This window comes from Anser cygnoides, chromosome 2 (assembly GCF_040182565.1).
Source record: "Anser cygnoides isolate HZ-2024a breed goose chromosome 2, Taihu_goose_T2T_genome, whole genome shotgun sequence".
Lineage (NCBI taxonomy): Eukaryota > Metazoa > Chordata > Aves > Anseriformes > Anatidae > Anser > Anser cygnoides.
In genome coordinates, this window is record NC_089874.1 from 98,134,976 (window position 1) to 98,154,620 (window position 19,645).

At 36.3% G+C, this 19,645-nt stretch overlaps 1 protein-coding gene across 3 annotated transcripts in view; it reads left to right on the plus strand.

Moving 5' to 3' along the window:
* Window positions 1–19,645, plus strand: part of GABBR2 (gamma-aminobutyric acid type B receptor subunit 2) — a 477,610-nt gene that overhangs the window by 329,906 nt on the left and 128,059 nt on the right. For all 3 annotated transcript variants that reach the window (XM_048079587.2, XM_048079588.2, XM_048079589.2), the window contains one exon: window positions 8,157–8,279. In XM_048079587.2, the coding sequence (XP_047935544.1) occupies window positions 8,157–8,279 (123 nt within the window). The remainder of the gene's footprint in view (window positions 1–8,156; window positions 8,280–19,645) is intronic.

Here is a 19,645-nt window from a genome sequence, read left to right on the forward strand (position 1 = left end):
AACGATGTAGTATGCTTTCCCACAGAATTGTTCATTAAGGAAAATATTAAAGTCTAGATATTTTAATATTATCTCAAACAAAATCAGAACATTTCTTCTAGACCATTCAAATCCTTTGTGTACTTTTTTCCTAAAGATTGGAATCCCTTTTAGCACTAATGAGGATTCACATCCCTGGTAGAAATTCCTCCATACTAAGGGCCCATGCAATCTTCAGCTCAGCAGATGCATTTCTCTCAAAGGTAAATTTAATCTGCTATATGGACAGGATGTGGAGCTTTCTCAAGAAAGCCGCCTATCTAGCCCTACTTATGGCAGCATACAGAAGTAACCACAATGATAATGTCCATTTCTAAGGCTCTTCTCTGAAAGATTATATAGCAAGAGTGGTTTGATTCTAATAGTGTCAAATTGGATTTCTTTAGCACTTTTTTTTTTTAATACTACAGTGTTTTTCATTTTTATCTTTCAAAGAGAGTTTTATGAAAGTAGCTATATTATATCACTGTGTGCCCTCTATGATTAAATTAGCAATGTTAGTATAATAATCATCTCTTGGATTCTCCAGTGCATTGTGGCAATAATTGAGGTTCAAAGATTCAACTTTTTAAAGTTGGCATTGAATCCCTCTCCTTCTCTACCTTCCGTAAAATTTGTATCTTCTGCTCCCCATGCTTGTTCCTGTTATCTTTTGTATGATAGAAAAGCAATAAGGCATCATCTAACTGGATACTTTCACTTGGCAGCAATGCGTGGGGTCAAAACATAATATATTTGCAGTGCATTGACTGAGAAGGTGAAACTGCTCAACGATGCTTTGAAATTATTCTGAGCACAACACAGGAAAGAAGAAATGTTCTAGAAATGTGTGCTTTAACAGGATGGTGGCTGCAGGTACTAAATTCTGAATAACAAGCTTTTTGGTCGTATCCAATTGTCCATTACTATCAGTAGTACCAGGCACTCCATTACCCTGGAAAGCAGTAAAACTCAAAGTTCTCAAACTGAAGGGGTCAAAGTATATCATCACAGAAAACAAATATATATATATGTATTTTTTAAAAGTAGATATGCAAAATTTTCATTAAATTAATTGAGGTACCTCTAAGAGAGTAAAATTTCTTAAGCTCCACTTTTATTACCAGTGACTTGTTGGTCAAAAAAGCTTGCTGGTATAAAGTATGTTCTTTAAAATGTTAGCATTCACTCATTAAAACTATAATTGCAATGTGAAAAGTGTTCCCAATACTAATCATAGAACCTATAATAGGAAATATGTTAATAGCTGTTGAAAAAGTGTTGTGGAGTTATTAGGAACAAGTGCATGATGTGTTTTCAATAGTCCTCTTTTCCTCATTCCATTACACAATAGAAATTAAGAATGTATTACAGACTAGTTCTTTAAAATATTAATGGCTGTAATAACTGAAAGATAGATGGCCCTTTGCCCGTATATAACAAAGCTCACCTACCATTGACTCTCCATCATAATTTTTGTGGCACCATTCCATCTGTGCTGACCCACTGAATGAAGGGAGCCACCCTAAGGTGTCTGTTAATCATACTGGGAGAAATTAAAGGGTAATTTATGTGACAGAATATTCTAAAGGCAAAGGTCCATTTTTTTCCAGCCTTGTAGGCTTTATTTTTTTTTCCCACAAACTCTGTTATTTTTTCTCTCTCCAGTTCAGAGGTAGGGCTCTTACTGGCATGATTTCTGCTCAGTCTGAATGTACCAGGGAGAGGAACATTGGGTTTCAGATTTGCAAGAACTTCATTAATTGCTATTCATTTCATTGAATAAGGTCTAGCAAGCTTCACAGAGGGATCTTTTAAACATGTTTTCCCTCTATATTCCTTCCCAGGAGTTTAGGGAGGGGACAGCTAAAAAAAAGTTACTGAATTGCATTAAGTGTTCATCCAACTAAGTTCCAGAAGACAAGGGACAGATCTATCAGCTAAACTAGAAAGGGTGAATAAAAAGCATGAAAGAAAGCAGAAATACCTTCTAAGCAGGCAAAAATCAATTTCTTTAAGGAAAAAGAAAAAAAATATTTATGTTATAGCCTGTAAATAGATACAAAAATATTCCCATAGAAACTATGTTTCTATGAATTCAACAAATAAATAAATAATAAAGAGCTCGTAGATCTTCCTTTAAATTCAAAGATACTTTATTCCGATAAAAAGGAGGTGAAGTTCCTGGTAACAAAGTAACTCTAATAAAAACAAACAAACAAACAACAACAACAACAAAACACCCAGGAGGAAATGAAGTATTGAATCCACGTTGGAAAGCTATTTGTGAAACTCAGAGGTTACAAACCTAATGTTGCATTCTGGAGAAGTCTTCTTCACATATCTTTGTTCTTGGTTTTGAACATATTTTGGCTTTAATGTCCATGTCATAAATGAAAAGACTACATTTACATATGAAGTCAGTTTCTAATGAGTTAAGAAATAAGAAAATAAAGTTTGCCTTAGCCTTAACCACAAAAAGCAAGTCTAATTATTTCTTGTCGTTGTTTGCCAAATTACCTGTTGATTCCATACACTGGTTGAGGATAGGGTCCTGCAAAGCACAATGGATGTGCTTTAGAAAACAAACAACAACACAGCAACAACAAAAACCACATAGGTTCTGTGGAAAAAAAAAAAATCGGCATTTAAAGTTGCCGTGGCAGGTAGTACATCCTGTGATATTTCGAGAAAATCCCTGAGTTTCATGAGCAGAAACTTCATCCCAGAGCCTTAGACAGATTTCACATCTTCTGTGATCAGACCACTGAGTCCAGGGCAGATAAGGACTTTGATCTTGAACTTGTCTTCATGGTCACTAAGCCAGCAGTTTTCAGAAAAGAAGAAGAGTTTCATTTGCTCATATAGTAATATTGCTGAAGAGAAAATGGCCTACCAGTTTCTGTTCTGAGTGAATTTATTTTGAAGACAGATAGCTTTATATCCAGATGTATAGTCCAGACTGGTAGCAATGGCATTTACAACAGTGGGCAGATCTGCCAGGATGAGACAGATTCACCTATCCAATCACAGATGGTAGAAAATATTATTCACGGATGCTGCTGTATGAGAGCTTGGCTTCAGCAAGGAGTCAGGAGCTCTCCTAAAAATGGATTTTTTTAGCTACTATGCATTTTTCCCAAGACTGAATTTCTGTATGCTAGGAGGAGGGTGAAAAGGGGGAAAAAAATCAGAATGTTCCTCTGAAAGAAGAATGATATATCTGATGGTAAGGAACCTCAGTTGCTCATGACTTTCTTTTGTCAGTCAATAGAAATTCTGTTGGATTCACAAGATCTGAGTCAAGACTCCTTCAGTACATCTGGTGTTTCGCAAGGAGTGAATGTACTGAACTTAAGGAGCACTGGTGGGTGTGAGTAATGGCTAGAGCTAAGGAAAGCTGGGCTTCCTGCAGGTCAAGTGGGGAGATCAGCAGGCCATTTGGAATTGCTGCTAGTGATATGCCAGTGGCAATGGCAGAGTAAATGTATGTGAGGATAAAATTGCTAATCATCTGCAGAAGTAAATCTCTTTAAATAGCTGGGGGAAAAAGAAGCTCCAACATAGGTTAGCATTTATGTTTTCTCCCCAACAGTGTTCACATACAAAGATATTAAGATTTTTTTTTCCTTCCTGCAGTCTAAAATAATTTCACTGACGTAGATGTTAAGCATGAAAAGACAATATATATATATATATATATATTGGGCAATCCTAACATAACGTGAGAGACAAATTGGGTTACCCCTTTTCTCCCAGTAAAGGTAACACTGTTAGAATTCAGTGCTCTCAACACCCATTGATTTGGCCTCCAATTTAAAAAATAATTGAAGCTCAATGTCTGATTCTGAAAATGTAGTGTTTTGGTGAAGAGTTCTGCTCAAGAGCTGCATTACCGCAACAGTTTTGCAAAGTACAAAGCTGGATCAGATTGTGTGTGTGAGGTGGATTCAGGAGGTCTGCTTTCAGCCTGTTTACCCTGAATGCAGCATTGGCAGTGCAGTGTTTTACAGCACTCATTACAGATCACTTGCTCAGGTTGTCTTATAGACTTTCTTTTCCTTGCCTTCATCCTGGCAGTTTGCTGTCTGGCACAAGTAAAGGATGAATAACACCTGCTGCTTTGGACAGCTGCTGTTATGTACCTTTCCCCTTCTGTATAGAAAATGGCCATTCACAATGAAATGCGGGAAAAAAAATGCTCCAAGAGATGTCCAAGAAAAAGCTCTTTTGTTTGCTGTATTACTGCTTCTATTTTCTCTAACAAGGAAATATTATCTGGAAGAAAAAAAAAAAAAAAGAAAAGAAAAGAAAAAGAGTGAAAAAATGAAGGCTAAGAATTATCAGATCTGCAGTAGTGCGAGGTCAGATGCAAATAAAAGATGAGCATGATCAAGAAAGGGCGCTTAGCAATATGATCCTGAATAGGAAGTGATAATGTCAGATATAGCAATTCCTTTTGACCATGCTTATCAGTGGTTTATCAGTATTGCTGATTTTAATAGTCTTCTTTCACTCTTTTGCTTCTGATATTGATGTACTACTTTGATTAACATTGTTAGGTCTTGGTAAATCTGCATCTGATGCAACACTAGTTTCAATATCATTATAGTCAGTATAAATTGGGAAGGCAGTGGGTTAGATACCTCTTATTTTACCTGTTCTAGTTCTCCTAATAGAAACGTTTACTATTTTAATTGGAAATATAAGGTGTCCTTACTGATTTGGGTTTTGCTTATGTTGCTTATGTTTTTTTGTTTTGTTTTGGGTTTTTTTTGTTTCTTTGTTTGTTTTACAAGGGACTTCTCTGGGTCAGTAGAGCAGAGGGAATTCTTTCCAAATAGCTTAAGTTTCTCAAATGTATATCTTTAGCTGAAGTTAATGGTCTTCACACACTTATGGCAAGGGATGAGTAGAAAGGAAGGGACACATTTCAGAGCACTCATTTCTCTCATCTGAAATTGTACCTGAGGTAGGTGGGCTGGATTCTCCTTTGGAAGACAAGGCCAGACACCTAATGGTTAAACAGCCAACTTCAATAAAATAAATACCATCAATTACAAAGAAAGACCTACCAATATATGCCAATAAAATTAATTAGCTAGCCATTTAAGAGTGAGGAAAAGCAATTTTAAAATCTGGTACATTGGAAAGTTTGTAGAACAAGAATTCCCATGTGATTTTTTTCAGATGTTTCAGAAACAGGTAATGAAAGTTCTTTAGAGTCTATCTATTCATTATAATGGAAAAATAGCATTACCCGAAAGTAAGAAATACCTTAATTAAAATGTTAATTCTTAAAGAATAATGTTTCTGATAAATGTGAAAATCTTCCATACACACATATACACATAAATATAGTTGCATGTATATTTTCTGAACAGATCCTCAATGAGACCAAGATCCTAGGAAAAATATAAAATACTGTAAAATGGGTGAATTATGCATGGATTCAGTATGAATCAAGGGTAGCTGCTACGTTAGTTAACTTCTAGTTGGTATAATATGACCCTCTGAGTGCAATTTGAAAAGAGATTATGATTTTATAATCCTTTCATGTTGTTCACAAGAGTACGTAAGATTCGATGCACTTGGCTTGGTGAGTTAGCAAACAGTGAGACTGTGAGGGGTAATTCTGGAATTGTACAGTCCACTGGATCTTAGGGCAGGTGGAGGGAAAGGCTTTAGATGCAGTGAATGACTCCTCCTGTGAATGGCACATTCTTGCTTTCAAAGTGGTTGTCTCTTAAAATCTATCCAGTGGAGGACAATGGGCTGCCTCTCTCTCTGTCTATAATATGGGTTCCTTTGCAAATCATAGCCTGAGAGTTAACACTTACCCTGATTTCTGGGCAAGAACATAGGAAGGACCATCTCCAGCACTCCTTTGAATCCAGCAAAGTATTGTGTCCCAACAAAAGCACCGAAGGTTCCAGAGATGACTGGGAAGGGACTGGGGACAGAGAGCACACTCCCAAAGGGACCCTGATGGAGTAGTGGCTGAGGGAGGACTGGCTTCTCCTGCTCATAGGTCTTCTATAGTACTTTCTACTGGACAGCTTGTCTGGTAAAAAACACTTCTAACTTTATTAGAAAGCTGTTTTCAGGATCACAGATATGGACAGAAGTGTCCAAATCTCATCTAAATCCAAATTCTATTAGGAAATGACTTCCCGTGGTTTTCTAACTTATGTCTCTGCTCTTACCAGGAGCAGCACTTAGGTATATTTCACCTAAGTCCTGTTTAGAGGCATCGGATAAAAGATGAACAATGAATGGGAATTTTTTGCAGAGGGTAATCTCAGTGATTAACAGCCTTTTTTCAGCTTTGATTGTAACTTTGTAAACAACTTAAAGGTTAGGCATAATTGTGGTTTCCCAAAGAAGACCAGATACAGAGAATCTTGTTTTAATACCTGCTTTCCTTTTAGTTTAATGAGAAAATACATTGCAACAACCTCCTAGCCACCTCTCCACCAAGACACCTTTTCCTTGCAAAGTTCTCTTTACCAAACTGTTCAGCAGTGAGAAAAAACACAATGAAAGCTGCATCTTTTTCCTTCACCCTCCCTCTCTGATGAGGGCAGCATGATGGACATGCTGCTTCATTACCTGTGCAAACATATTGAAAAGTATTGTTTTCTGGTCCTTTCTGATGATGTTGGCTACATGGATTTAAATACCTGGTCTCACAAAATGAAAATAATGCCTCAAGTCCTTTAAATCATTCTGATTGCTTTTTTTTTTTTTTTTGCATTATTTTTACACTTGATTTACTCCAAATGTTTTACAAAATAAACTAGCAGTTCAATAGAGTGGTGTACAGTACTGCAGAAACTTCTTTCAAAATCAAGAATGCATCTCACTATATAATATGAAAAACAAACTTTTAAAGTTCCTCTTACATTATTTCAAATTATATTTATTTTTATTCTTTCCTTAAGCTTGATAGGAGTTCAATGCAAATACAGTTTTATTCTAGGCAGGAATAGCAGCCTTGCCTATATTAAGATTAGCTGACACTTCTGGCTTTGTAAAGCATTTTCAAAATCTTAACAAGTTTATCAAATTGAACTGAAATAATCACATTTTTTTAAGCCTCTCAGACTTAATATTTTTGAATATTTCATTCAGATTAAACCAACTCTTTCTAAGAAAAGTACGGAAAAGTATGTGGATTTGTTCATGTTAAAACAATTTGGTAATATCTTTTGAATATTGGATGAGTGTTCATTAGGAACGGAAGTACACGTTCATTTAAAAAACAGAAACATAAGCACAAGAAGACTGACATAAAGTTCATTTAAGCCTGGTATTTTGAACATGCTTACAACTTTGCAAATGAAATAATGCACTTATAGTGTATTTTATCTCTGTTGCTATTTGTGGAAGAGTAGAAATAACATAGGGATTGCATACAGCTATACAAGACTGCAACATATAGTTTGGCTTGTTCTTATTAGCATTTTTTTTCTTATTGAATCTAAAATTCATGCAAAATTAAAAACATGTTTTAAGTAGTATCTGCATAAAAGCCTCTCACTATTGTAGTATAGAAAAAATACATCATCCTTTTCCATTCCCTAGATAAAAGAGGAAAGAGTTATATACATACAGGAAAACCCACACCTCCAAAACCAACTTAACTTTAAATATCTTGCAAACATGTTTTCCAGATCGAAGAAGGCTATGAAAAAGTGAACACTATAAATCTTTGTGAAGACTAAGTTCCTGCTCAACTCCTGGTGTTCTGAGAGATGTCACAAATATTTTTCCACATTTGCATAAATAAACATAATAGTAGATCTCTAAAATATACTTTTTTTTTTCTAAGAGTTAATATTAACCCTGGACTTCAATATTGATATTTAAGAAAACTTTAGTTTCTCTTTAGAAGTCTGAATGTACTTTTGATATTTCTAACAGCCATGAAACAAACTAAAATAATTGTGTCTTCTTGCTTTCATCTTTTGATATTTCTGAAACTTTTCTGCATTCATTGTTAAAATACTTTTTTGGTAGCAACTTGTGTTTTTCTCCCTATATAGGAGTAAAGCTGTACAGGGATCTATCTATGGCTCATGGGAATTTCCTTTTTTTTTTTCTCCTTTTTTTTTTTTTTTTTTTTGTCTCTCCAGATCATTAAAGACCAGAAGCTACTGGTGATAGTTGGAGGGATGCTACTGATTGATCTTTGCATCCTGATTTGCTGGCAGGTTGTGGATCCTTTGAGAAGGACAGTGGAAAAGTATAACATGGAGGTATGTCCTCATGCCCAACTAATACTCATGGTTGCGTATCTACAGCTTTCTATAGGACCTGGCTATATACATTAGTTTATATGAAAGCAGGTCAAGTTGCATCTTTGAGGGGAAGAAAGGTTCAATTTTTAAAAGTACATAGAAATGGAACAAATGCAAACCAAAAGAAATCCTATCTGTAGTTGAAGGTGCCACATTTCTCTGCACTTCTGAGAGATTTTATATGAAAGTGTTGTAAGCACAGGAGACTTCTCTGCTAAGACTCTCTATTAGAGTCTGTTGCAATAAATAATAGATTATCAGAACCCATTAGCAGATTTCAGTAAGAGCTCATACAAGATAAGTGAAGGAGAGGTCACTGCTTAGATGGCATTCTTTGTGGAGATGCTCAGGATTTATGTTTCCTACTGCTATATTTATTTTCAGTAATAGCATGTGCAAACACACATACTGATTGTTCCTATTTTAATGTCATTCCCAGAAAGGTCATGCTAGAGATTTTGTTAGGAAGGAGTAAATAGCTTAATGCCACCTGTACACATTTTCCAGCATTCTGGTAAGTTTCTAGTAAAGGTTTGGAATGGAACAGAATGGAACAGAACAGAACAGGATGGAACAGAACAGAACAGAATAGGATAGGATAGGATAGGATAGAATAGAATAGAAAATAATTGAATTTCTGGACATGGAGGATTTCTCAGCAAGAAACATGGCAGTAACAATACAAAACCAGAAAAAAAGAAATAAAAATGCATTCTGTCTCTATGCAGATTGGCAGAGTTTGAGAGTTTATAACCTCCAACATGGAAACTGGCGACATCTGAAAAGTAGATTATATGAGGATAATCTAGGAGTGATATTCTATTCTCCAATACTTGACAGCAGTGGGAAAAAAATATATATTTTTTTCTCTTGTGATGTTAATGTTTGGAAGTATGATACTTTGTTCCACTGGTTTTCCTTTGTTCCTACTTCGCAGTGTAGTTCTGGAATTTTATTAGGAGAAGATTTTTACTTTTTATTGGAATATAACTTTTGAAATGATGTCTCTTAAACTGCAAGGGAAGCCTTTCAAGAAATCATTTTATAGTCTGAAAAGAGCTCTCACAATCATTCCCTAGAGTTTGAACTTGTTTTTGAAGACTCCCCAGTCATTCTGATTGTCAATAAAAATGGAAAACGTAACTGAAATTTGTCTTGTGCAGACACTTCTGCCCTACATTTGCAGAGCTTGTTTCAAGCTCTGCCAATAACCCTGTTTACTTCATTACCTCCAACTGCATTGCAATTGATGAAATTTCAATTGTCAGTGTTGTTAACTGTTTCACTGCCCATATAAAACTAAACATAGTATTACGAGTAATCACAAAATCCGACTGAAATAATGCTCATTTCAGTGCGGTGGTGGGTTAGAACTCTTTTTTCCTCTGAACAGAGAGAAGACAAAACTGATGGACTTGATATCTGACCTTAGCAGAATCACTAGATTGAAATTTTCGTAGACAGCTCCAGCAACTGTGAAGTTGTCAAACCATAAATACAATATATTTGAAAAATAATGTTAATTGCAGTTTCAAAGATTACAGTTTACATCTGAATGTGAATTGTATAGTGCTAAAAATATGGTGTGTTTTCTCCACGTTTGGTGCTGTCTAGACCACAGGGCTGCACACTAGTTGCCTGAACTTTTTATTAGAACTGGAACTCCCTGGGAACTGTGTAAGCCCATTCAAAATTTTAAAAACTCACATTCACTGAATGCGTACATAAAAACATACAATATTTTGAATACTCAGCATGGAATTGACCAAAACTTAGTGTTAGAGTTGTTTGCTATGTAAATTAGTCAGAATGTTTTCTTAAGGTAATGGACTTGGGGAGGTAAGAAAATAAAAATATTACGAAGCAAATTATAATATTGTACATATGTTTTTATCTTATATAAGCAATTAGCTGAACTGCAATTTGCTTTCCTGAAGCTGGCCTTTTCAGATCCCAGAAACTCCTTAATAAAAAAAAAAAAAGACAATTGTATTCACTTTTTTTTTTTTTTTTTTTAATGGATTCTGCAATGGTGAATTCTTTAGTTGAGCTTACCTCAGCAGGTATTGGGTTTTGTGTTTGGAAAATACCTATCACAGAGTACACACTATTCTAGTAGTATTCCTGTTTTACTTCTGGAATGAAAATATGTCACATATATTTCTTGTCCCACATGCTTCTAAGAAATAATTTTAATTTTAATTGAGCACTTTTTCTCAGTTAGAGTAGATCCAAGTGATAGACACTAAACAAAACGTAGGCTCCAAAGATCTGAATGCTATCACTTATTTTAGTTATCACCCATTTCTGTGCATCCATGTACTTTGAGAGAGGTTTTAACTATGAATACTCATCGGCTCCCTGTGAGAAAGTTCTGCATTTGGCCTGTGAAAATTTGACTTTCAGGTGGTCTTCTATTAATTATGTCTTCATAAACATGTCAGTCAAAATAACCAAAATGAGGAACCTAAAAACTGTATCATTTGTTGTTTGGAACTACTCACAAAATGGTTAATTTGTAAAGTCAATCTATCCTGGTCTTAAAGCTGAGGATAGGTAGTCTATATCTAAAAATACAAAGGAAAGTGAAAGGACTTCTGTTGAAATGAAGGCTCTATGCCCCTGATAGAGGCAAGAAAACAACTGGGATGTTTGGTCTGTCATCTTTCAGATTGGTCTCTGCAATCCTGACCCTGAACATCAGTTTTCCTTGTGAAATGCACATCTACAAAAGCTGGACCAAAAGCTAGACCAAGTTAACAGTTACTGAATCCTAAGCATCCAGTCCCTCCAACCATTAGTAGGACAGTTATTCAGTAACTGATATATAGACAACAAAATTGTTGTATAAAAACAAACAGGCTATGGATAAAGGCAGAGACAGGTTTAAAAGTTCTGTAGCTGTACTCCAATCTCCTACAAAAGAACTGTAAGGTTCCTCCTACATACTCTTTGTATAGAGTACTGTAGGCTTGATTCTCACATATTGCGAAAGCATTTTCTGACACAAAATGCTTCTCATTTTCAAACAGCACTGAGAAAAATTATAATGCTACTTCTATTCATCTGTTTTTCTTCACACAGAATCACACACACAGAATCATCTAGGTTGGAAGAGACCTCCAAGATCACCTAGTCCAGCCTCTGACCTAACACTAAGTCCTCCACTAAACCATATCGCTAAGCTCTACATCTAAACGTCTTTTAAAGACCTCCAGGGATGGTGACTCAACCACTTCCCTGGGCAGCCCGTTCCAATGCCTAACAACCCTTTCAGTAAAGAAGTTCTTCCTAACATCCAACCTAAACCTCCCCTGGCACAACTTTAGCCCATTCCCCCTTGTCCTATCACTGGGCACATGGGAGAATAGACCAACCCCCACCTTGCTACAGCTTCCTTTAAGGTACCTATAGAGAGCGATAAGGTTGCCCCTGAGCCTCCTCTTCTCCAGGCTGAACAACCCCAGCTCCCTCAGCCACTCCTCATAAGACTTCTTGTTGCATCCTCTGTAATAACTTTTCTTTTGCTGATGTTACAGACCACTGAAGAGATCAACAGCCATTTTTCTCATTAGTTTCTTCCTAGGCTGAATTTGGAATTTGGAATTGCTTCCAAAGTTAAGATCAGATTTTGAATGTTTCTGTCAGACCAGCTCACTCCAGGATTATGAGCTAGAAGGCTTTCTTCCTTGTCTCACCTGCCACGTTCTTGGGCTTGAAAGCCACCAGGAATTCCAGTTCTTCTATGTATGCGGCTGGCTGTGGAAGAGTTTTGCCCCACTGGCAGGGGTTTACTTCCTTCTTCAAAGCATCTTGGATTTTTCCGGGTTTCTTAAGAAAGCAATGTCTATATGCAAGGGTACTCTGTGTGTACCTGTTTATTCCTATTACCTATTACATTTTGAAGCAACCAATTTCAGATAAATTTGACAGAGCTGGTACAGCTCTTAAGGCCTTAGCATTGCTACAGATTTCATGAAAACAGTCAACTGTATGGAGGAGAGGTTCTGGTAGCATCTCCATTAAGAGGAGGGTTTCAGTGAGAGTTTACTCCTCTTTCCAAAGACAAACATCATAAATACCTTGCTGCAGAGGCTCTTCATAGTTAATTAGACTTGGAGAATATAGTCAAAAGTTAAAAATACGTAGGAAACCAGTTCACTCTCATTTCAGTTGCTCGTGGATACACCTGCTGTGGAATGAAACCACAAGTCTGAAATCACAAAATCTTTTACAAAGCAGAATCACTTCTCCCTGTGCAACAGCCATGTCATAATCCAATTATATGCTTAATACAGTTCAGTAAGTCTTTGTGTAGACATGCAATCACACACACTTCTCTCTTATAACATAATGCTATAGTAATTCTACAGTTTAGCTTGAGCTTTTGCAACTGGCCTGTCTTCTCCCAGCACAAATATCTGTAACACTGGCACAAACTGAATGACTGTGGCCTTAGAAGGTAACCACTAATAATGTTTCACAAACACAGACTTGTGTACTAGGGGAGATAGATAAGATTTTATAGTTCCCAAGGGTAAAAAGGTTTTAGTGTTAGACTCAAGAAAAGATGACAACATTTCTTGCAAAATTTTAAAGTCTGTTTATCTGTTTATAGCAACATTTGCATTCCTTGATAGCTTAGTACTAATTGTATAGTTATCATGAGATATTTCCTCTTATGCAACCATGTGGTAACATTGTCAATATTTACAAATATAACAATATTTATGTTTTTATATTTTTATATATTTTTTATATTTAAAATATTTAAAAATTCATTCTGATATCTTCTGTAATGTTTCAAGTATTTAAGGTTTCACACTGAATTGTCCTGTTATGGTAATAAACAAGCAACAGAGAAAAAAAAAAAAAAGAAAAAAAAAAGTGCCCTTTTAGAAGATACAGACGAGAAAACCAGATCAATGAGACACATTCAGTATGGGCTTCTAGCATTGATATAGAGATTAAATGTGGAAACTAAGAATGTCCATCTGAGAATGTCTAACTTTATATAAGGACATTACTATAATAAAGATATCAATAAGCAGGAAAGATTGAGTAGGCCATGGCAGTGGCAGAGTAGTGTTGTCTGTTAAATAAAACTTGGAGTAAAATCAGATTAACAGGTTAATCAATTAGCGAGTGAGGTGGAATTCCTATACCTTTCAAATGTTTAACTATGTTATCAACCACATGCTGCTAACCACTAAGTCAGAAGATCAGCTTTGATTGATATACCGACGGAATCAAAAGTATTGCAAGAGCAAAAAAATGCATATGTAAACTGGACAAGTGTCACATCAGAATGTGCTACTCAGACTAACTTATTTAGGAGCAGCGACTGCTTCACACTTCAACAAATTGGAGTACCCATGAAGAGAGAATTAACCCTTGATTTCATTCTGAATAGCATACAGAATCTGTTGCGAAGTGTTGATATTTGAAGGGCTATTCTGTAGCTACAAATAAAGCCTGCTTAGCTTCAATAGCTTTGAAGAAGCAACAACAGCCAAAAAAAAAATCAGCAGAGTGGTACTCAACTTCAGAAAGGGGAACAACATAAAACTGATGAAGCCTCTTAAAGAGACACTAAAGAGGACACCCTAGAGAGTTAAATCTTTGCAGGTGGCCTAGACATTATTAAGAATATCATACTGGAGATACAGAGTAAATGCATGCCACACATCAAGTAAGACTTGAAAAAGAAGAAACTCAGCATGACTAAACAGCAGGAAGGCATCCTTCAAAAAAACAAAGTTGTATCCAAATGAGGAAAATAGAAAGGATCATAAATTCTGGTAGGTTAAATGTAGAACACAATAAAGCAGGCTAAAACCAACCTGCAAAAGGCACAAAAATGAATAATAAATCTTTCTGTACATATTGGGAGCAGTAAGCTTGCCAGAGAATCTTTAGGGATAATATTTGATCAGAATATAATAGCATTACTTGCAGAAAACAGGCCATATAGAATGATTAAATGACTGTTTTGCTGCTTTTTTCAGCAAAAGTATTTGTTGAAGAGCTTGTGGAGATTCCTATGCTAGAACCCTTGTGATGAACTCACTGAAGAGGGACTGGAGTTTCTGGTAGGAATAGACAAACTATTCACAAATAAATCACTAGAACCAGATTATATTCTCCCAAGCTTTTTAAAGCAATTCAAGGAAGCAGTAGTGAAACATACATAATTATTAGCTCAGAACTGCTTTGATATCTGAAAGAAAATTTGCAAGTGTCCTGTCATGTTTTCAAGGCAGAGTAGAAACCTCAAAGTTTTAAGCTAATGCCCGTAGCAGGCCAATTGATAAAAATTGTAATCAAGAGTGGAATTAGAGATAAATATGCTACACTGAAGAAGAGTTGACATGGCACTTGTGGAGAAACATATGATTCAAAACCTCAGTGAAGTCTTTTGAAGAATACAGCAAGCATGTGAACAGAAAATGACAGCCTGCTAGGTCTCCAAAAAGGACTTGACAATTTCTTTCACCAAAGGCTTTCATGGAGAGCCATTAACTAGCCATGGAAAAATAGAAGCCCTCAAACGGATATAAAACTTTATCCATTCCAACAAGGAAACAGAGCTAAGGAATTACTAAAAGTTATATTTGAGAAAGAAGTGACATAGCTGGTAGAGTTCTTCAGGGATCTGTGCTGGGACTTGTGTTCTCCAGTGGAAGAGAAAGCGAATGATGAGCTGACAAAATGTTAGTGGTAATAGTAAAGTATTCCAGATAGTAAAAATGTGGGCTGATTGTGAAGAATTCTGGAGGGGCATTGCAAAACTTTGGTTTTGAATATTAAAACAGTAGAAAAAAATATATGTAGTGAGCCTTTAGGTGATGCATATGAAGTAAAATAGTCCTGAGTTTGGATAAAAAATGTTACATTCTGAGTTCTTCAGTGATATGTGGGAACAAGGCACTGGTGTTATAAAATTCCATGAAAATATGCAGAGTAGCAATCAAAACATATAGTGCTAGGACATGCTAGGGAGTATTTGGAAAGAGTTATAGAACACAGCAGAGAAAATATTTTCTGTGTGATCTTGTGTGCTGGGTCTGTCTGGGATGAAGTTAACGTTCTTCATAAAAGTGCTGTGTTTTGGACTTGTGGCTAATAGTGGTGATAACACACCAATATTCGGGGTAATACTGGGCAGTGCTTTTACAGCCCCAAAGTTTTCTTTTTACCACTCTGCACACACAATGAGTAGGCTGGGGGCTGGGCAAGAGATTGGGAAGGGACAGCCTGCACAGCTGACTCAAATTGGCCAAAGAGATGTTCTTCACCATATGCTCAACAGTAGTCCAAGCAACTCATGCTCAGCAGTAACTCATGCTCAGCAATGGAAGCTGGGGTAGAGGAAGAAGGGGTGCAGGGGTTGTATTCCAAAGAGTCATTGCTCAGAGACTAGCTATGCATTAGTCTTCTTGTGGGAGGAGATGGGAGATTGCCTTTGTATCACTATTTTTCTTGTTTGTTTGTTTTCCTTCTTTCCTTCATTTACTAAACTGCCTCGATTTTTATTCATGTGTTTTCTTGCTTTTGCTCTTCCCGTTTTCTCTCCTGTCCCACTAGGATTGGGAGTGGATGCATGGGTGCTTGGTTGGTAGCTGGTGTCAATCCACCACACCTAGTATGTCTTTTTGAAGAACCTTTTCATGCCCTTAAACCAGTTAGCATTGGTTTGTCAGGACTTATCCATCAGTTGCAGCAAGTGCCATATGTGCTTTTGACATGAAGTAGCATGGCTGATGCTTCATTGGATAAGTTACCACTGCCCAAACCTGTGCTTCTGAGAGTTAAGCTCATGAGGCAAAATAGCCTTTTCTGATTATAACTTCAGCAGCAAACCTAGAGATTATTATCTCATTTGCTATGCAAAGTCTTACTGATATAGTGGAAGATGGCATTTTAGATTTTGATTTAAAGTTCAGATAGAGGAAACACACAGATTAGGTAAATTCAGTTCATTCTACATTTCTGACTCAGACAGAATAAGCTTGACTTAAAACAACTAATATTGCCTGCAGTTTTCTTTCAAATAACTAATCCAGAACAAAATCACAATGTTAGCTGACTGACAGTTCTGTAGGTGCACAAAGATGTTGTTGAATATTTTCTTGATAGATGGATACAAGTGCAACTAGACTGGAGGAATAAATGTGCCTGAGTGTTGTAGTCTTTTCTGTGAGATTTCTCCAAGTATAGTACCTGAAGAAATGAAAATTCCAAAAATATTATTTGAACTGTAGGTGAATTCAACTAAACATACGATTCTAGAAGTTATTCAAGGCAGTAATACTAGGCTGCTTCTCAGTGAGAGTTGTGTGGACGTAACTAAGATGTGATGTAAAGGAAACTCAAAAAGGAGTTCCTACACTAGGTGTGAAAGGAAAGAAAGGGTAAAAGCATGTTTAAGGAGAGCATGACAATGTATGCTAATAGACCAGTTAACTAAGAGCAGAGACCACCAAATGTAAAAACTTTCTTTAGGACAGTCTTTTGTCCTGTGGAATTAATTTGCTTGTGTGCTTCTAAACAAACAAAAAAATATATATGTGAAAATTGGGATTCAACTACACAGATGTATATCAAATACCATTTCCATACAAAGTTGTACTTAAGTCTAGATTAGTAACCTGAATGCTTTTCTATTTTTTTCATATCCTTTAATATTATTTTTTTAATTATTTTTGCATTTCATTATGATCTCTTTTTTTCCTTTTAATAATTGTCTTCAGTCATGAGCACTGCTACTGAAAGAACTGGAAAATACTCTGCCCTGAAAGTATATACAGAGGAGAGCATGTGTGTGTCTGTATACACAAGAGGAAAACGTGGGAGTATTGGTAAAGATATCTGGTTCTAATTTATGTAGTCAAGTAGAATTATGCAGATTCTTCACTGATTTGAGACAATCAGATCATGGTCTTTTCTCTTTCCACATATGTACATATTCATAAACAGATGTGTTTAGGGGTGTTGTTTACATTGTGCTATTGGGCTATTCAGTCAGCTAACAGCTGGATTAGGGAGAACTTTGTCAAATGTACATTATGAAATGAAGTATATAATTGGCTGAAGTAGGTTCTGGGGGTGTTCAGCCTAATGCAGGTCAGAGCTCGTTAGTCAATTTGTTCTCTAAATATCATTACGCCCATCTGTTTCCCCTACTATTTTTTAAATAAATTTAATTTCTTCCCTTCCAATTTGAAATATTACAGACAGTGGGAGCCAAATGTCTCCTAAATCTGTAGCCTGCTTTCAAACCCTACCATTGTAGCTCACAGCAGGCGGCCCGCCAGCAGTAGCTGAAACTGAGAACTCTTACTTGCATCTGCTGGGGCCCACTGGTGGCTGGCAGCCATGCCAGAGAGGACAAAAATGAATGGCCATGGAAGTCAGCTGTAAACCTTCCGCTGGCCCAGAGGATCTAGAGCAGGTCCAAAGAAAGAGTAAATATTAAAGAGCAAAAGCTGTTTTACTTGTCTTTCTGATTTGACATCAGTTTCCAAGGAAACGGAACAAAACGTGAGGACTGGGAGCCAGCAGCTGAGATTGACTCAGCTGGTGGCTAGTTCTACTTCTGTTTCCATGGAAACAGATATCAAATTGGCAAAAATAAAGAAATAGGGCAGGGTCAGTTCCAAAATGACAGGATGAATGGCTGCTGCTTCAGCTACTTAATAAAGTGAGGCTTGCTGGTGTTTATTCCTCTATAGTAAGCAATTCCAGTTGTAGTTCTGGCTCCATTATTCACTTCCCAATAAATGCTACTTTCCAACCTTAGGGACATAGGATCCACTATCATGGACCAGATTTGTAATCCAGCTGGTTCAGTGGTTTGTTTGCAGCAGTGGCTGGCACAAATACTTTCAAAGGTGGTTGCTAGAAATGCACAGTGCACAAATGAGAGTTTATCTGTCCTGCTTAAATTTTTTCCCATGGTTCCTAATAAGCTGGGGCTTCAAATGTGCGGTTGTATATATCTCACAACAATGCTGTACACACTCACTATTTGAATGCTTTTGCTAATCCTATAAATTTCCATTTTTTTTTAACTCTTGCTAACTTTTTGCAATTCATTGCAATTGCTAATTATGTGCTGTGTAAAAAACTTCCTTTTTCAGTTTTGAAAATGTTGCTTTTAAGTCTACTGAATATGCCTTATTTTTCTTCTAGGCAAAAAAAAATTGTATCATCCTCATCTATTTTTGCAGTACCCTTCATTATTTCATGTGTGTTTACTACACGTCCTTATTTTTCTCTTCTTTCTTTGGTAGACAGTTCTACTTTTATTAAGCTTTTTTTCCTATGACATAGAAAGTCTAAAGCATCCTTTTTGGCTAAAATGACTAATATTGCATATTTCAGAAGATCTGTGTAATAATAGTTTTCTCTATTATTCATCCTGTTCCTTATGTTTTATATATTCTTTTTCACTGTCATACATTATTAAACAGAAGTTGGGGTTTTACTGTCAAAATGATTCCTAGATCATTTCCATACATTAATTAAGACCCCTAGAAAATGAATAAGTTGTTCCATTGTTTTTAAGTGAAAATGGCTTTACAGTTACTGAAATTGAATTATATTTGTCATCATATTTCCCACTCACCTTAGCTACTTTCCTCATAAATCTTTACACTCAATTAACCTCAAGGTTTGTCTGCATATTTTCCTGCTTGTGCTGTTGAGTAATCTGATTTTAGTATAAAATTATGGTTCATAGAATGGAAATGTTACTCTGGAATGTGGAAGCATGACACTGGGTTCATTTGTGTACAATTGTTACTTGTGTTGTTGTTACGCAGTCACACTTCTGGTATATCTCTTCTGCTTCAGGAACACTTTGCTCTAGCTCCTCTTGTTATCAGAATTCAACTACCAAAGGTACCCAATAGGACCCATCCTTTCCACTGTATTTGGCAGTCCAAACTATTGTTCCTCTCTTGGGATTTAAAGGTATAATGTTCAATCCTAAGAGAAAAGACTATCTGAGGAAAGGAAATCAGATGGCAACTATCTAACCCTAGTACAGTCATTAAGTAAATATGGATTAAAAGCAGTCATTTACTGCTTTTGGTCGCAGCACTACTGAAATTGCTATGTATAGTGTTAGACTGTCAGTAAATGATTCCTAACCTATTCAGCATGAAGAGCATGAAACATATCATGTATCAGTGATACCTGACTGGTTCATGCAGAAGGCACTGTGATAGTTTTGTTCATTCACTGAGTATATGGTAGTATATGGTAGACCTGGTGGCATTTCTTCACTTTAAACATAGAATACATAGGATACATTCATT